At 66.1% G+C, this 18,739-nt stretch overlaps 1 protein-coding gene across 1 annotated transcript; it reads left to right on the top strand.

The window, feature by feature from the left end:
• Window positions 1-8,705: 8,705 nt before the first annotated feature.
• CRYBG2 (crystallin beta-gamma domain containing 2) lies at window positions 8,706-17,159 on the top strand. Its single transcript, XM_074926261.1, has 19 exons — window positions 8,706-10,712; window positions 11,379-11,426; window positions 11,516-11,634; window positions 11,908-12,064; window positions 12,170-12,309; window positions 12,397-12,523; window positions 13,224-13,259; window positions 13,339-13,466; window positions 13,690-13,816; window positions 14,126-14,268; window positions 14,351-14,477; window positions 14,596-14,628; window positions 14,744-14,856; window positions 15,053-15,185; window positions 15,349-15,488; window positions 15,572-15,695; window positions 16,239-16,397; window positions 16,765-16,924; window positions 17,071-17,159. Exons 1-19 carry the CDS (start codon window positions 8,706-8,708, stop codon window positions 17,157-17,159), a joined length of 4,110 nt encoding a protein of 1,369 aa, XP_074782362.1.
• The last annotated feature ends 1,580 nt before the right edge of the window (window positions 17,160-18,739 follow it).

Genomic DNA, 18,739 nt, shown 5'->3' with positions numbered 1-18,739 from the left:
GTGGGTGGCGATGGCACCTCTGTCACCCCCGGCCAGGGCAGGAGAACCCGACTGAGCACAGCTCGGAGCCCCATCCCGCACAGCCCCCAGTGCCCCCAGCATGGGGGGGACACGGTGACCTCCCTCTACTTTCCTGGAGATTTTCTGCTGCGGGGGGACCCTGTCGCGGCGTCACCGGTGGTGGGTCCCGGTGCTGGGCTGTGCCCTGGCGAGGAGGCCGAGTCCCCGGCCACGGGGCCGTGTCTATTAGGGCCAACCTGGTCCCACCTCCTCCTCTTCCTCCCCACGCAGAGGCTTCACCTCACCTCTCCAAATTTAGCAAAGGCCCCCGGACCCGCAGGTTTCCTGTTCACGCTCCCGGTAGCGGCAGCGGCCGGGGCTCAGCGGCGGCCGCGGCACCGGAGGGGAGCAGGTAGGAGCCACCACGCTGCCGCGACCCGCGGGGATGTCCCCACGCGTGGGCATCCCTCCCCGTGCTCCCCTTTCCCACAGCCCCACTGCTCCGGGTCGGGGAGGCCCATTGCTGCTGTTTGTCATTTTACGGGGCGCAGCATCATCTGGGGGCCGGGGGGGGGAGACACAGTCCCCAGGACACCGAGATGTGGCCGGGTCCCCCACAACCCCTGCCCTGCTCCCCAGCCTCGTCCTGCTGCGAGGGCTCAGCCCGTCGGGTTTGGGGGTGCGGGTTGGGGTGAGGAGGTGGCGGAGCCCCCACCCCCATACCCCTTTGAGTAGTGGCTGATGTCCCCTCAGACTGTCCGTGGGGAAGGACAAGCTCATCCCCTGGGACACGCAGGTCCGGTCACTGCTCGGGGACACCAGGGGACATCTGACGAGCAGCCCTACGGGAGGGTGAGTACTGACCCCGCTGCTGTGCTCCCCCGTCACCCCACAACCTTCCCCTCACCTCTAGCACCTGTGGGGACACCATGACCCCCCCCCCCCCCACTGCAGCCCTGGGCTCCGCACGGACCGGCTCAGCTCTCCCTGGCTGCTGCTGCTGCATAGGGAAACTGAGGCACGACAGCAGCGGGGTGGTGGCAGGATGATGACAATCCAAGAGTCTGCTCTGCAGGCTGGGGGGACCTTGGCCACCCCCCCCCCCCCCCCCCCCCCCCGGTCCATTTTCAAAACCACCCCCAAGCCACAGAGTTGGGGTTTGCACCCAAAATCCCCCCCAGCAAGAGCTGGCGTCTGTGGGATTCGCCCCCATAACCCTGCTCCAGATCCCAGCTGGTGTCGCTCCCCCCTCCAAGGTCTCGTGTCACCCCCCCTCTCTGCTCGGGCTCTCCTGCACTCCTTCCTCCCCCTGCTCTTCCTCCCTGCCCTCCTCTGCCTCTTCCCTGCCATGGGGCTGTTTTCTTGCCCCTCGTCCCCAGGGGCTGGGGCCAAGCTGCCGGCCCCCCCACAAAGGGCTCCTGGCCAGGGCTGAGGCTTGGCAGACATGACATCCCCCCCCCCCCCCGCCCCCCCCCCAACAGCAGACCCTCCCCTCGCAGCTGCCTGCACCCCCGGCCCCACAAATCCGGCAGCGGGTGCTCCTGCCTGTGTTGGGCTCCCCCCAAACAGCCCCTTGTCCCCAAGCTCCTCATCTCCCCCCCTTGCCCCCGGGCTCCCTGCTGACCCCCCCCATCTGCTGCTCTGCCCGCAGCCCCTGATGCCACCAGGGCCACCAGCTGCGGGACCCCCGCGGGGCTGGACATGGCCCCTTCACCAGCGCGGCCGCTCTGCACCGAGGGTGTCCCCGTGGAGGAGAAAGAGGAGGAGGAGACGAGAGCTGAGGCCGAAGAGCTGCCGGGAGCTGCGGAGGGCTGGAGGAAGGAGCCCTCTGGCCGAGCGGAGCTGGGGGGGGCCCGGCTGCCCCCCCTGCTGCCCAGGGAGCTGAGGGTCTGCCTGGGCGGCCTGTGCCCCCTCCTCCTGCCCTGGCCGTGCCTCTGCCTCTGCGGCACCCGCTGCCCCCCGCTCCTGCTCACCCCATGCCCTGTGCTGCCCCTTGCCCACCTGGGTGACGTGGGAGGCCCAGTGTCACCTTCTCAGGGCTGTGGTTGTGCCCCCCCACAGCCGCCACCCTGCCTGTGGCCAGGCAGAACCCTCCTGCCCCCCGGGCTGGGCTCTCCGGGGCTGCCGAAGCCACCGGTGGGATTTCTGCCTCTCCCCCAAGGGCCTTCCCCCTTCGCCGGCTGTGGGGCAGCGGGGAGCCTGCCACCATGGGGAGGGACACCCCGCTCTGCCCCACAGCCAGAGGTGCCCAGCTGCGGAGTGGCCAAGCCACCTGCCAGCACCAAGCCGGACCGGCGAGGGAAGGACGTTGGCGGGAGCAAGTACAAGTGCAACATCTGCGCAAAGAGCTTTGGGCAACTCTCCAACCTCAAGGTACCCCGGGGTGCCCCAGTGTCCAGTTCCCCCCCCCCCAGCCCAGCATCCCCCCTCCTGCATCCCTCGGGCCAGCCCGTGCTGGGGACAGGGGACAACGGTGGCTAGTCCCCTGTGCTGGCAGGTCGTGGGCCTCTCCCTGTGCCTCAGTTTCCCCCCAGCAAAGTGCCCATCGGTGTGAAGTGCTCCCAGATGGGCCACGGATCCACCTCCTTGTGCTCCAGCTGTGCTCTGGGGGCTGCGGGATGCTCTCAGGAGTGGAGGGGAGGGCCTAGGTGCCCCTCAGTAGCTCTGTGTCCCCCCCCGGCAGGTCCACCTGAGGGTGCACAGCGGGGAGCGGCCCTTCCAGTGCCCCATCTGCAAGAAGAGCTTCACGCAGCGGGCACACCTGCAGAAGCACGGGCTGGTGCACAGCGGCGAGAAACCCCACCAGTGCCTGGTAAGTACCCGCTGGGTGCCGGGAAGGTGCGGGGGGATGTCCCAAACCGGGGTGCAGCACCCACTCCGAGGCCCCCCCATATCCTCTCGCCCCCGCAGACGTGCCACAAGCGTTTCAGCAGCAGCAGCAACCTGAAGACCCACCTGCGGCTGCACTTGGGGGAGAAACCTTTCCAGTGCCACCAGTGCTGCGGCCGCTTCACCCAGCGCATCCACCTCCAGCTCCACCGGTGCCTGCACCAGCGCTGGCGCCCACCCCGCAGCCCCTTGGTCCCCCACGGCCACCTCGCCCCAGCCGGTGGGTGCTCCAGCCCGGGTGCTGGGGGGCTGGTGCAGAAGGAGGAGGAGGAGGAGGAGGAGGAAGGAGGGAGCTGGCCTGGCTGGGCTATGGTGCTGCTCCAAGGCTTTGTGCTGGGGGATGTGGGGAAGGGGCTGCCCGGGGGGGCAGGGGTGGGTGTGGGGACCTGCCACAGTGTCCCCAGGTAGCAGCAATGTCCCCAGGAGGGGCCTGTCTGAGCTGGGACGGCTCGGGGGGCTGCACGGGTGGGGGCTGCCCCCTCCAGCCCCGGACCCTCAGGGCCGGGAGGAGGCACCACCATCATCCACTGCAACCCCCCAGCTCTATCAGCGCTGCCCCAGCCTCGGGGACAAGGATGGAGGAGGGTCCCCCCAAAGCACCGAGCAGTCCCCTGTCCCTAAAGCCCTCGGGGAGAATGTGTCCCCCCACCAGCCCCACATCCCAGGCCATGCCCATGTCCCCACCCTGCAGCATTGCCACCCAGGGGCTGCACCTGGGGTAAAACAAAACCCCTTTTCCACGGATAAAGCTTTAATTTCTCAGCCCCCCCCTATTGCAGATGCACCCCAAGATCCCAGCGCGTCACCGCCATGGCACTCGTGGGGACACGGCTCTACCCATCTCTGCTTTCCTCAGCTCGGTGCCACCACCAAACCCTCCCCGGGACTCTGCCCGGGGGTGCCACACCAGGGTGGTCATTTCCATCTCTGACCCCTCTGGGTGTGCTCCTCCCATCCTGCCGGCACCCCGAGCATCCCGCTGACACCCCAAGGACGCGACGGCCCCGGCTGTCCTCACCTGCAGCCGAGGTTGGGGCCGGGGGGTGGCATCCCTCTGTGATTTTATTCAATAAAAAAATTCTGCATCTGCAGCTCACCCGCCCTCGGCAGGGCCCAGCCCCAGCGCTGTGCAGCCCCCCCAAGGAGGGGCGAGAATGTCACCGGGGTCCCCAGGCCACCAACACGGGTGTCCCTTGGAAAGGGAACGGGACACAGGATGGAGGCACTCCCTCTGGTGCCAGTGGCCGCACGGCTTAGCTGACTGGTCACCGGTGACCGGCCACCATGGCCCGTGGGCCAAAGGTCTGGAGCTTCCTGGAGCCCCCCCCCCCGCCATAACTCTGGGGGTCAACAGGCTGATCCCCCCAACACCAACCAGCACGGGGGGCTTCAGACCCTTCTCCAGGCGGGGACGGGGACACGGTCCCCACGGGAGTTCTCAGTGGTGAGCTGCTCCTCCCGGGGGGTTCCACAACCGCGTCCCACCGGCTCAGGGCAGAGTCCGGCCAACCCGCTCCAGCCCCCGGCGCTTCTCCGGGACGGCAAAACCGGCTCGGCAGCGGGGGGAGGACGGCTGAGCCTCCAGCGCCCCGACCCCGGCCGGACCCTGGACCTGCTGCCTGAGGTGCAGAGGGAGCGGGGCTCTGCCTCAGTTTCCCCAGCGGGTGAGTGGTGGCACCCAGAGCTGGGTGGCCCCAAGCGCCCTAATCAGAGTCAAATTGCAGCCACTTGCACCGGGCTGGTGGTGGCTGAGGAGGCTCCTGGGCTGGGCCGGCAGCCGGGAGTGGTGGCCCTGGGGCGAGGCTGGCACCATGGCGGGGCACCCGCGGGTGCTGGGGAGGAGCAGGAGGGCAGGGTGAGGATACGGGGCGGGTGCTCTCGCTCCGAGCCCTGCCAGGAGGGGCCCTGCACCCCGGGGTCAGGTCTCCCGCAGCGGCCCAAAGGCTGTTGTGACCCTCCACCCATCTCTAAGCCCCTCCGAGACCTGGGAGACCTCCCAGCGTTAGGACCCTCCTGGGAATGTGCTGGGGGCTCCACTTGGGACCCCCATGTAGCTGATTAATCCGGGTGTAATCACAGCCCCGGGGACCCCCAGCCCTTCACCGCGGTGTGTGGGGAACCTCTCCAGCCCCACGGCGGCCGGCTGGAGGTGCAGTGACAAAACGGGTCACTGCGATCCCCTCTGAGGCTACCATCGCCCTCACCGAGATGGGTGGCAGGGAGGGGGCAACTGGGCAGGGGTCTGGGGGGCCCAGAGCCCCCCCCAGGCCGGCCAGGCTCCCTCCTGGCGCTGCTGAGTCGGAGGAAATGGAGGAGTTGGGTGCCGGGGAACCAGCCTGACCGGCTCCCCGGCTGTCAGCACCTGAGGAATGCCAAACCTCCGCTGCGCCAGGGCTGGGTGCTCAGGGCTGGGTGCTCGGCGAGGGCTGGGTGCTCGGCGGGTGACTCTGCCGGTCCGCCCAGCCGTGGCGTGCAGGGAGCAGCACCCCCAGTCCCGCTCGGCACGGCACGGCACGGCACCCCGCTCGCCACCCGGCCAGCACGGTGGGACCCTTGGCCACCAGGTACATGGGGGTGCTGGGTGGGGGGCCCCCAGGCACAGGACTTGTGCGGGGGCTGGCAGGGAGGGAGGATTCGCGGTGATGGGAGCCGGAGGACACCGGTGCTCCCGTCCTGGCTGCCACCCCACAGGGGCTGCCCAGTGCTTGGATCCATGTCCCAGCTTGGCAGGTGCTGGGATGGGTCCCTGCTCCCCCAGGATCGTCACTGGCCAGGGAGGAGGGAACAGGGCTGGGAGGTGGGGGCTGAGCCCATCTCTGCCCCTCTCACCTTCAGTCCCCAAGTCTGGGGGGGCCGCTGGGGTCGTAACCCCGTTTCTGCCATCAAAGTGCATCCCCAGAGCCACTGGACCGAGCTGGGGCTCCTCCACCTCTGGTAGCCTCATGGCCTGGGTTGGGGGGACAGTGGGGCTGCCCCATCACCCCTGTCCCCCTCCTCCCCCCCCAGGGCACGCCTGTGGCACGGCTTGGCATGGCGGGGGGAGGCAGGGGCAGCGATGGGAGACGGCAGTTCCCGTGCCCTCCTCATGAACCCCAGCAGCGCAGCAGCCACCCAAACCAAATCCCTGATTTTCCTGAAGGCGGCAGGTCCGCTCGCACCCCGCGGCGATGGGGCTCAGCCCGACGTGGCTGGAGGCTCGGCTTAATCCGTGGTCACCAGCTTAAAGGCAGCCGCAGCCACTGCCCGTGGCCCCTCTGTTTTTTCTGAATATTAAATGGCACCTTGTGCCTTTTACTTGGGTGCTGGGAGACCCTTTGGGATGATGGGAGGCAGCAAATAAACTGGGTGGGTTGGCTTGGCTTGGCCGAGGGGATTAATTAGCTGAGCTGGGGGATTAATTAGCCGTGCCGGGTATCCTGGTGTGGCAATTCCCCAGCGCAGGCAGGGATGGCCGCAGGAGCTGCAGGGCCTTATCCTTGTGTCCTTGTGCCCTTGTCTCCTCACGTCCTTCTGTCCTTGACTCAGCATTGCAGTAGGAAATATTTTAGAAAAAAATAGAGTGCTGGGGCAGAGCAGGGCTCCGGGGTGAGCTCCCTTCCCAGGGCAGGTGGGGCACCGGGCAGCCCAGGGTGGCACAGGGTGCCAGATCCAGCTGCAGGGATGGGATGGGAAAGACAAACCTGGAGATCTTTGGAAATTCGGCTCCAGGCAGGAGGCAGCCGTGATGCTGAGTCAGCAGCTCCCGCCTCCCCCCAGCACTCCAGTGCTGCACGGAGCCGGCGTCCCTGTCCCGGTGCCACCCCGGGGCCACGGGCATGGCGAGGCCGGGCACAGCCAGCGCTTGAGAAACCCACGCTGAAGCAAGTCCAGGGTGCACCCAGGCAGCTCCGGCTCCAGCTCCAGCGGGACAATATTGCAGAGCAGAGAGGGGCCACGTCCCTGCACAAACCACCCTGCCCTGGCACCGTCACCTTTGGCAGGAGCTTCCCTGGCACAGGGGTCCCTGTGTGCCACCACAGAGCCGCTGGGGCACTGCGGGTCCCTCCAGCCCCGTCCTGCTCTTGACCTTCTGCTCTGACACCCGTTTTGTCCCCAGCACATTTAAGCAGCTTTTCCTCCGCACTGCTGAGCGCACCCACCGCTCTTCCACTGATGGGTGCTCTGTCCCCGGGTACCCAGACGTGACCCTGGGCACCCATCTGTGACCCTGGGCACCCAGATGTGACCTCAGGAACCCAGCTATGACCCCGGGCACCCATCTGTGACCCTGGGCACCCAGCTGTGACCCTGGGCACCCAGCTGTGGCTTTGCCAATGCAGCTGTGGCTTTGCCCATGCAGATGTGCGGCCCCACCCAGGCTGGTCCCAGCCTCGAGCGGCGCTGGCTGTCCCAGACAAGGTCTCATCGCCTCCTGGAAAATGACACCAACTCTTCCTATCTGTACCGGAAAGACCTGCCAGGCCAGGGAGAGCGAGACGTGGAGGGCGCGTGGCGGGCTGGCAGAAGGGGCAGGCAGCTGCCTGCGCTTGGTGCTTCTCTTCCTGCCCTCGGCCTCCCCAATCCCCCATAAAGCCCAACCTGCAGCTGACAGAGCTCCAGTGGGTGCAGGATGAGGCCCTCTCCCAAGGTGTCCCCCAGGGAAATCAGCCCTGGGGGCTGTGCAGGGAGGTGTCGCCATCCCTGACTGGGAAACCCTAAGCTCAGCCTGTCGTTGGGCTGAGCTCAAAGCCCTGTCTCTTCCAGTGTCCCCATAGCCGGGTGGTGACACCGAACAACTCCTTAACTGGGAGATGCCAAGATGCCGGCACACTTCTGGCTCCCTCCCGGCACCTGCTGCGTCAGCTGCTTCCCAAACCCAAACCCAGCAATAAAACCCTTCTGGGGCAGGGCCGCAGCCACGGCACAGCGACACCTCCGCTGGCATCCCCGTCAGCCACGGCGGAGTGGGGGTGTCCCTGTCCCTTGCCCTGCGCCCCGGGGACCACAGCGATGCCCACTCTGCGGCACCCAGCACCAGGGTGCAGGAGCTGAGGGTTTTGGATCAGGGTGCAAGCCCCGGGTGATTAGTGCAGCTCGTTTTCTGGTGCTGATGGGGCTGCTGGGGTGGACGGAGCCACCCCACCTTGGCCAAGCAGCAGTAGGGAAGGGTCAAGGGAAGATGCTGCTCAGGTCCCCACCTCCCCCTGTGAACCCCACGGCTGCCCCAGCCCGGGTCACTGTCCCATCCAGGCCCTTTTCCCCCGTGGAGCAGCTTCCCTGTTGCTTTTTGAGCTTGTTTGTTTGCTGCATTTGCTGACTCGGCTCAGCCCTGCTGCCCGCCTGACTCATCCTGCAACGTGGGGCATGGCACGGCTCGGGGCACGGCACGGCCAGATCCTGCACCCTCACCGGTGCTGTGCCGGCCGGCCGGGCTCTGCCGGAGACCCCCTTGGAGGAATGAGGGAGCTGCCCCCCATCTCTGCTGGATGCAGAAGCGTTGGGATGGGCAGGCAGAGGCCCCCCCCCACCCTGCACACACCAGGATAGATGACACGAGCACCCTGAGAATTGCAGAGAGCCCCAAAGCCTCCTCCTGTGCTCACAGGACACCCCCCTCCCCCCCAAAATGTTCTGCAGGATCAGAGGAAGGTCTAGGGGGTTTTAGCGTCTGGCTCAGGGTTCAGGGCTCATGCCCACAGGGTGGTTTCTGCTCAGCTCTCCCAGGGTCTTCTTCTCTCCCTGCAGCTCCACCAGCCCCAGCGCAGCAGCCGCGGGGGCCGAGCCCAGCAGCGTGGGGTGTTACGGGGCCGTGGCAGCCCCCCCGCCGGCCCCCCGGCATGGATTCGCCATTTCGGCACTCCAAGGCCAGGGGTTTCGTCTCCAGCGTGGAGCTGAGCATGAAGGAGGGGGCTCCAGGGCCCGAGGGCAGGTCCCGCTTCCAGAAGGTCTCGCTGGTGTCACGGCAGCTGGAGAGCACAGGGAGCACGCGGGGCCGGGAGGGGAGCCCCTCCCGCGTGTCCCTGCTGCTGCAGGCCTGGGAGAGGGAGATCGTGGAGAAGACGGCGTCCGGCCCCACCACCCTGACACAGCGGGAACGCTCGTCCTCCATCAACCTCCTCAAGGACTTCACCACGCACGGCCCCATCTTCTCGCAGGTGTATTCCCCCACGCAGAAACCCCGGCGGCAGGATGAGAGGGGGAAGGCGGGGGCCGGCAGTGGCGGTGATGGCATCCCCCCACCAGTGGGTGCCCCCCAGGAGATGCCTGTGCACAGGGAGAGCTACGTGCACGGCACCCTCCTCCCCACCCGACCCACCGAGAGCCCCGTGGGGGGTCCCGGTGAAGGTCCCGGTGCCCGGTGCGTGGCTGAGCCCAGCTGTGTCCCTGCCCTGCCCAGGGCCAGGCATGTCACCGTGCTGCGGACGGGCAGGGACGTGGCCAGGCCTGAGCCAGGGCTGGCGGAGCAAAGAGAACCCCAAAATGGGAGGCATGATGCTGTGGGTGCCATGATGACCCTGCGACAGCGTGAGAGCCGTGGACAGGGCGGCAGCGGCTTCACTGGGGCGGCAGTGGGCAGTGAGAGCTCCCCAGGCACCGCAGAGCCCGCTGGGCTCCTGGCTGAGGCATCCCCCGGCCAGAAACACTCGCCACAAGCTGAAGCTGCGTCGGTGAATGCAACCCCGAGGGATGGTGACAACCCCGGGGATCCACAAACCAGTATAACCAGCTTCCTGCCGTGTCCCTCCGTGGACGCCTGTGGCCAGGATGATCTGGCTGGCGCGGGAGAGGGAAGCGTGGCAGACGGGGACAGCACCATTTCAGCCACGCCACCGAGGACAGAGAGCCCCCCCGGAGCTGGCAGCACCCCTGAAAACCCCTTCTCAGAGGCAAGAGATGGTCCAGAGCCTTCATCTGAAGCACCAGCATCTCCAAAGGCTGAGCTTGAGTTGGAGGGGGGTGAGATGATGGAGGAGCCCCAAGGCACAGCCCAAGAGCCTGAGAGAAGCCCAGAGCCCCCCTCTGAGCCCCCAGCCCCTGACCCCCCAGCCGAGAGCCCCCCAGATGCGACCGAGGAGGACCCCGAGCTGCTGGTGGACATGGAGATCTTCGTGGACACGCTACGCAACATGGAGCCCTCGGAGATGCGGAAGGCACCCAAGGCCCCGCGCCAGCCCCGGCCGTCATCGCTGGGCCGCTGCACTGCTCTGCCCCCCATCCAGGAGGACCGTGTGGCCCCCCGGGCCCCCATCTCCCTGCCCGATGCCCTGCGCGAGCTGCTGGCGCGGGGCCCAGTGGGGCGGCGGGAGGAGAGCCCTGAGGAGGAGGCGGAGATTGAGAACCCCTACCTGACCCCCGAGGAGCGGGCGTCAGCGGGGACCCTCCATGGGATGCCCGGGGACAGCGTGGCTGACGATGGCTGGGCAGAGGGGGACTCACTCCTGGGGACACTGAGGCAGGCGGGAGCAGAGGAAAAGGCCAAGTCGGTGGCCGGGGGCTTGGCCAAGCGGAGCGTGCCCTTCCGAGGGAACGTCCTCAAGGGCATGGCGCTGCTCTCCCACTTCTTGGAGCACCGGGCAGTTGCAGCTGATGAGGGGAAGCCCTACTCACGCCTGGACAACAGCGTGCTCTACAGCCGCTTCGTGTCCCCCAGCACCCCCCTGATGGAGCTGCCTGGTAGGGATGGCAGAGGGACGGGCTTGCCGACCCCCGGGGACAACAGGCAAGGTCCTGGGGACCACCCTGGCCCTGAGATGGCCGTGCTGGAAGACCTGAGTCCTGGCTGTGTCCCTCTTGTCACTGAAGAGCCAGACAGTACCATGAGCCTGTGCCCCGCTGAAGTCCTGGTGAGTGAATCCCACAACAGGATGCCCGGGGAGATGCTCGACCCTCCTGGGCATGCGGGGAGGTGGTGGGGTCTGAGCCCTGGAACGTCTTTCCCAGGATGTGGCTTGTGCTTCCTATCAGAGGGTGAAAGTCCCTGGTGTGATGGGAGGGTACTGGGGTGGGTGATGGGAGGGTACTGGGATGGGTGATGGATGGTATTAGCATGGGTGATGGAAGGGTACCAGTGTGGGTGATGGGAGGGTACCAGTGTGGGTGATGGGAGGGTACTGGGATGGGTGACAGGAGGGCACCAGGGCGGGTGATGGTGTGTACTGGTGTGGGTGATGGAAGGATACCAGTGTGGGTGATGGGAGGGTACTGGGATGGGTGACAGGAGGGCACCAGGGCGGGTGACAGGAGGGCACCAGGTCAAGTGATGGGAGGGTGCCACCACGGAGGGTGGGAGGGTCCCGGGGCGGGTGACAGGAGGGTCCCGGGGCAGGCGGGGCGGCCGATCCCCAGCAGTGCAGGAATGCTCGAGGTGTGGCTGCTCGGGGCGGTGGGAGGGTTTGGCAGACACAAGACGCGAGGCTGCGGCTGCGGATTCCTTGGGCTGCGGGGAGATGGCTGGTGCAGGTGACGTCCCTCCGCGCTCCTCACTCGCCTGTCCCCTCGGGTCTTCACAGCAGGAGGACAAGGAGGGCTTCGAGAAAATCAACACGAGACCTGGCAAGGTACAGGGAGCGGAGCGGGGCCGGGGCACGGTGTGGGGTGTGGTGCAGCGTGGTAGCACCTCCAGACAGGATCTGTCACCCCCTTCCAGATCATCCTCTTCTCCGAGGCCGGCTTCGCAGGTCAGAAACGAGAGATCTGGGGTGATGTCCCCGACGCCACGTCCTGGGAGCTCTCGCACACCATCTCCATCCGGGTCATCCGAGGCGGGTAGGGGACGGCAGCAAGGACACATGGCGAGGACGCTCGGGGAGGGCTTGGCCGGGGCTCGTGCGCTCCCCGTGCCGGGGCTGGCGGCCAGATCCCAGCCTGGGGTTCAGGAGTGACCGTCCTGCCGGTGCTAATTACTGCGGCTGCGATCCAGCATCGTGGCGGTGGCAGGACGTCCCCACCCACCGCACTCTGCCCAGAGGCTCTTGACAGCTGCGGGTAAAAGTAGGATTTTCCCTCTCCCTTCCTCCTTTTGTCCCACCCTGCTCCCAGGTGGGTGATGTACGAGAAGCCGCGGTTTCACGGGCGCAAGTGCGTGCTGGCCGAGGGGGACGTGGAGATCGACGACCCCTGGACGGCGTACGGGCAGCAGGGGCAGCCCCGCGGCAGCCACCCCTTCCGCATCGGCTCCTTCAAGAGGGTGGTGCGGGTGAGCGCAGGGACCCCTCTGAGCCTCCCGCTCTCCCCTACATCTCCCAGCACCCTCCAAGTGGGAGGTGCCGGACCCCCGTGACGCTGCTCTGCCCCGCGCCAGGATTACCGCACCCCCGAGATCAGCCTGTTTGCGGAGGAGAACGGTGAAGGCGAGAGGCTGAAGTTCACTGACTCGGCCGAGGACACCCGCACACGGGGCCAGGCGCTCACCGCCGCCTCCATCATCGTCCACTCGGGCCTGTGAGTGGGACCGTGGGGCCGGGTGGGTGCTGGGTGGGCTCCAGCACAGGCTGGAGTGGGGTGTGATGCTTTCATCCTCTTCCTCAGGTGGCTGGTTTACTCCAAGCCTTTCTTCGACGATGACCCCTACGTTTTGGAGCCGGGCGGGTACCCCAATTTAAAGGCTTGGGGAGCAAAGGACCCATCCATCTGCTCCATGCACCCCATCAGGCTGGTGAGTGCCGGTTGCGCGGTCACTGGGGTGCCAGGGCCGTATCCAGCCCTGGGTGTGACAGGCCAGAGCATCTCCTGGCACCTCCCAGTTCCCAGCACTGGGAGCTCGGTGTGGAAATGTGCCCAGCGCGGCTCTGGAAAGTGCTCCTGTGGGTTAGTGGTGAAGGAAACTGGGTAGTTTGAGGAGGAGGAGGCTGAGGGGAGCCCTCATCCCTCTCTGCAGCTCCTGACAGGACATTGCAGAGAGGCTGGGGCTGGGCTCTGCTCCCAGGGGATCAGGGACAGGACAAGAGGGAACGGCTGGAAACTGCCACAGGGGAGGGTCAGGCTGGGCAGGAGGAGAAAATGTTTCCCAGCAAGAGTGGTCCGAGAGTGGAACAGGCTGCCCAGGGAGGGGGGAGTCCCCATCCCTGGGGGGGTTTAAGGGTCATTTGGATGAGCTGTGGGGGGATGTGGGGTAGGGGAGAACTTTCTAGAGTCGGGCTGATGGTTGGACTCGCTGATCCCAAGGGGCTTTTCCAACCTGAATGATTCAGTCATTCTGTGTGATTCTGTGAAAGCAATAAAACAAAGTCTAGAAGAGCTTGTTCTTGAATGAAAATGACCCAAGAACCAGCTCAGGCTTTAAAGGGGGGAATCAGATGTCCCCACGCTGTCCCCTCCCGCCATCGCAGCCTCACTGGGACTCCTTCTCCTTCCAGGGTTGCCCAGTCGTGGAGAGACCCGGCGAGCCGCAGGTGAGCGCCGGGTGAGCCCCCGGGGAGGCCGTGGGGCCGGGACAGCCGTGGGACCACGCTCACCCTGCCGTGTCCCCAGGTGCTGATCTACGAGGCCGCAGGTTTCCAGGGCCGCAGCTTCACCATCAGCCGAGACATCTACGACCTGAAGCGCCTGCCTGGGCCAGCGCTGCCCACCGTGGGCTCCCTGCACGTCCTGGGTGGCTGGTGAGTGGCAGGGGGCAGGCAGGGCTGGCATCCCGGCTGGAGCAGGCTGGGAAGGTGACAGTCACCCCCAGGAAAGGGTTGGGAGGAGCTGCCCCGGGCTGTGGGATGGCTGGAGGCAGCTTGGGGGACAGGGTGGCACTGGAGCAACGTGGATGGTGTCCCCGTGTCCTGGCACATGGAAATCCGCCAGAGAACTCACTGCCCATGTCTGCTTGTGTCGCAGCTGGGTTGGCTATGAGAAGGAGGGCTTCCGTGGCCACCAGTATCTGCTGGAGGAAGGGGAGTACCAGGACTGGAGGCAGTGGGGCGGCTACAACAAGGAGCTGGTGTCCTTACGGCTGATACGGACGGTGAGGGCAGGGGTGGCGGCATCGCTTGGGGATGGACCCAGTGTGGGCAGGGAGAGTCAGCCCCCCCCGGTCCCATCCTCATCCCCCAAAAAGGAGCCCTCCCTGCCTGCGGCAGGCAGCTGGACATGGCCTGAGACTCCCCAAACTCATCACAGGCAGATGTGTAGGTGCCCAGAGCTGCTCCCACCCTCCCTGGGGTCCCTAAGGCCTGGCAGGACCCCGGCTGTGTGTGTGGAGAGCATCTGGCCTGCAGTTCTTCCCCCTGACAGACCGAGGGGCTCGGGGGGGGGGTGCTCCTTCTCCCTGCAGGACTTCTCCGACCCGGCTCTGGTCCTCTTTGAGGCCATGGACTTCGAGGAGGGTCCGAGCGTTGAGCTGAGCGAGGCGCTCCCCGACACGCAGCTGGCCGGCTACGGCACCATCACCCAGTCCATCCACGTGCTGAGCGGCGTGTGAGTGCGGTGATGGGGGAGAGGGGGGGCCAGGGGGGACGGATGGGGGGTTGCTGAGCCAGCACCCACATTTTCCCGGCAGGTGGGTGGCCTATGAGGGCGCCAACTTTTCGGGTGAGCAGTACATCCTGGAGAAGGGGGTGTACCGCAACTGTGAAGACTGGGGTGCCACGGATTGCCGCATCGCCTCGGCGCAGCCCATCCTGCAGGTGAGAGCACTGGACACCCCCCCCTTGGCCACGGGACCTGCCGGTGCCACTGTGCACGGGGCTGGTGGAGGCCGGGCCGGGGCAAGACACCAACCAGCCCCACTCTGTCTGCTTCCAGGTCGGGGAACACAACCTCCATTTCGTCTCCAAGGTCAGGAGCGGTGGATGGGGAGGGGGATGTGCCCCCCTGGGGGCCTCGGCCCTTTGCTGGGTGGTGGCGCTGCTTTGTTCCCCCCCACTGAGCCTCTCTGCTCTCCCCTCCCCAGATCCTGCTCTTCTCAGAGCCTGACTTCTTGGGGGACCACGTTGCCTTTGAGGAGGACCAGGACACCCTGCCCGCCGCCTTCGTCCCACGCTCCTGCAGAGTCCGTGGGGGCAGGTGGGGTGTCCCGGGGCCTCGCTGCCTCCGGCTGGGGATGGGAACAGGGACATCACCCTGGCCAGCAGCCCTGCAGACCCCTGTGCGGGTTCCCCCGGGAGGTTGGGCAGGATGCAGGGTGCTCTGGGGGGGATGCAGGAGGGATGGATGCCCACCAGAACGACCACATCAGCCTGGGCACGCTTCTTCCTGGCAGCTGGATCCTGTTCGACGGACAGGCCTTTGCGGGGGAGCAGCACGTGCTGTCCGAGGGCGAGTACCCCACGCTCAGTGCCATGGGCTGCCTCTCCTCCTCCACTGCCATCCGCTCCTTGAAGAAGGTCCCGGTGGTGAGTACCAGCCTTCCCTTCCCCTCCCACCTGGGCACAACCCCCCCTCAGAACCTTTTTCGCCTCCTGCAGCTGGCTCTCCAGCCTTGGAGCCCTTCTGCACCCATGGGTGCTCGCCCCTCCTGGTTGCCCCCCTCACGCCTCATCTCTTCCCCCATCCCAGTTTTTCTCAGAACCCTCCATCTTCCTGCACGGGCTGGAGTGTTTTGAGGGGAAGGAGATCGAGCTGAACAACGAAGTGCGGAGTCTCCAGGCAGAGGGTTTCAACAACCATGTGCTGTCGGTGCGCGTCAAAGGCGGGATGTAAGTGAGCCCCAGCCCTGCTGTTCCCTGCCTTGGCCGGTGGGTGACACCTTGTCCCATCCTGTCCCATCCTGCCCCCACAGCTGGGTGCTGTGCGAACACGGTGACTTCCGAGGGCGTCAGTGGCTGCTGGATTGCACTGAAATCACCAACTGGCTGACATACAGCGGGCTGCAGCACGTGGGATCCCTCTACCCCATCCGTCAGGTGAGCACGGCCCTGCGGGAGGGGGATGGGGTGCTGGCACCCGTTGGGGTGAACCCCAAAACCCCGAGGCAGGTGGCTCACATGGAGCTAAAGAGCTGCCGGTCCCGATGGCCGGGAGGAGGGTGCGGCGGCGGCTCAGGGTGAGCTGGGGGGGACAGCAGGGCACGGCCTGGAGAGCAGCACACGCTGCTGACAGCTCCTGGCCCGTGAAAGGTGCCACCAGCCCAGCTGTGACACCCCCAGATCCCTGGCCCCCGCCCTGGGAGTGGCCGCCTTGGTGGCGAAATGCTCCCTGTGGGCAAGCGTCTTGCAAAACATCCCGGCGGGGAGAGTCGTGCCCAGCTACGAGACAGGCCAGGGCCACAGCCATCACCCTGGGGAGAGGCAGGGGACAGGGAGGATCCCCCGGGCAGCAGCCCCAGGGGACCAGGGTCCTCCCTTCCCAAAGCCGGGTGAGGTCCTTCCTCAGCCAGCCGTGGCGTGTGCGGCCAGAGGTGCTGGCAGCAGGGTTTTCTGGTGCAAAAAATGTTTCTCTCTTCCCAGAGACGGATTTATTTCCGCATCAGGAGCAGGGAGCTGGAGCTCTACCTCTTGGTCCCCGACGACGTGGAGGACATGAAAGCGGGGAGGGTGGTGGTCTCCAGCCTGAGTGAGCAGAGCAGCTCTGTCTGGTACTACGTGGATGGGCTGATCAAAAACCAGGTCAGAGCTCATGTGTGAGAGCCAGAGGGGACCAGGGAGCCCCTGGCAGGACTCCCCACCCCACAGTGATCTTTTAGGGTTTCTAACAGCCTTTTCCAGCATCTGACCTCAGCCTTGTCCCCAACGATCAGTTGATCCTCTCCTTCCCAGGCCTCTCCTGGACACATGAAGGCATCTCTGCCTTCCCTGAGGAGTTTTTGTCACCCTAATCATCCCCACCTTTCGCTGAGGGGTTTTCCTGCTCATCCCACATCCCATCCCAGAACCAGCTGCATTTACAGGGAAACCCCCCTGAGCTCCAAGCCTTTGCATCGGGCAGAGGCAACGGAGAGGAGCAGGCTGACCTGGGCACCACCACTCCTTGCAGGTGGCCCCCAACATGAGCCTGCAGATCATCGGGCCAGCTGGGAAGGGCGCGAAGGCCGTGCTGTGGTCCGAGACTCGGATGCCACGTCAGACCTGGAGCGTCGATTCTCAGGGACGGATCCACAGCCAGATGTTCGAGGACATGATCCTGGATATAAAGGGTGAGGCCTCGGCACTGACACAGGGGTGCCTGCTTTCCCAGAAACCCCCCAAAACAGGGTGTTTGGCTGTGAGATGGGGCACCCACCCCTTCACTGCCATCAGAAGGCTGGTCTGCCCCCCCTGAAACCCTCTCCTCGCCCCTCAGGTGGCCGATCCTACGACCGGGACCACGCCATCGTTTGGGACATGACTGAGGAAAGACCCACACAACTCTGGGACATAGAGGTGCTATGAGGGGGCGGCGTGTGGCCCTCGTGCCCAGAAGTGCCACGGGGCAGGACGGGGACACTCTGCCAATGTCCCTGCACCGGGGCAGGAGGTGTCCTACCCCACGCACGCCGCACCCCAAACACCCCTCTGGCCCGGCTGCTGGGGTGAAGGATGCCCACCATCCCCTCCATCATGAGGGGGAACCATCCACCTCCCTCCCGGGGACCCCCGTACGTGGGTCATGAAGGATCCCACGGACACAACCGGTGTGGGACCCTCCGGAGAGCGGCAGAGCCCCGACTTCCCCCTCTGAACTGTATTTATGTACGTGTGTAAGATACGGCCCCCTCGCCCGGGCCAGCTCTGCCCGGGTGGTCGCTGTCTTTGTCCTTGTCCTTGCACTGGCCACAGCCTGGCAGCCCCGACGCTGGGGAGCTGCCCCCCACCCCAGCACCTTGCTCCCCTCCAAGTGCTGCAGCACAGGCCCCAATCCTGCTCCCACCATGGGAACCCGGTGCCCTCTAGTGTCCACAGGCCACGAGCAGCACCAGGGCCCGAGGTTTCAGGAAGGGAGGCGCAGGCCGAGCTGTGTCCCGGGGAGCGCGGGGGGGGGTCCTGGACCCCAGCAGCCCCAGCTCGGGGGGGTTCCAGTTGCATCACCCCAGGGTGAGCTCTGATTCAGCAGCAGCCCGTGTCCACGTGGCAGAGCTGCATCGTGGCTGAGGCCACGTGTGTCCGAGGTCCCCAGGACAGAGATCTCCTCCACCGGGGTGAGGGCAGGAGCTCCCCAGGGCCATGATTCAGAGCCAGAAGGGACACGGGGTGAGAAATCCACACACGCGGAGACACCAAGCGCTTCTGTCCTCACTGCTGGGGAGAGGAGACGGCTGCCAGCAAGAGCCCGGTTTGCTGAGCGGGCTGGGCCCAGTTTGGGGAGAATCCCTGCACTCGGGCAGCGAGATCAACCCCGCAGCAAAACCGGGCTGTTCCGGCAGCAACGGGCAGTGCGCTGCCTCCCCGGGAGGTTTCCTCAGGTGCACCGAGGTCCTTACATCAGGCCTCTCCAGCTGGCTGGTGAGTGCTCTGGCTTTCAGCAACAGCCATGATCAAATGTCCCATTATGATGCTGAAACGTGTCCCCAGTTGCCCTAAGACCTGTTTGGGCAGACGGACACGTAACCACGCGACAGGAGAGCGGAGCGTGCTGCGCGGGGACGCCCGGCTCCAGCGTGCTCCTCTGCCAGGCCAGCGGGCGAGCAGACTCTTGCTGGCCTGAGCCCAAACCACGTGGGCAGCGGGGACAGGCAGGGCAACAGGCAGGGCAACAGGCAGGGCAACAGGCAGGGCAACAGGCAGGGCAACAGGCAGGGCAACGCCAGGCCTGCAGAGCTGGCAAACACACGGACACTGAGTGCCAGGGCCGGCAGCACAACCCCATCCCATGAGAAATGCTGGCGGGAGGGTGGAGGAAGCTACCAGAGGACTGGGAGTGAGGGTGCAGGAGACATGCTGGGAGGATGCTGCCACCCTGTACTGTCTGGGCTGTACCGGGGACATCGAAGCACACAGGTTCAGCCCAGCTCCGTGGGTCAGGACGCTGCTGA

Source organism: Athene noctua, chromosome 24 (assembly GCF_965140245.1).
Source record: "Athene noctua chromosome 24, bAthNoc1.hap1.1, whole genome shotgun sequence".
Lineage (NCBI taxonomy): Eukaryota > Metazoa > Chordata > Aves > Strigiformes > Strigidae > Athene > Athene noctua.
Note: the sequence above shows the minus strand (reverse complement) of the source record. Positions and strands in the feature narration are given on the sequence as shown.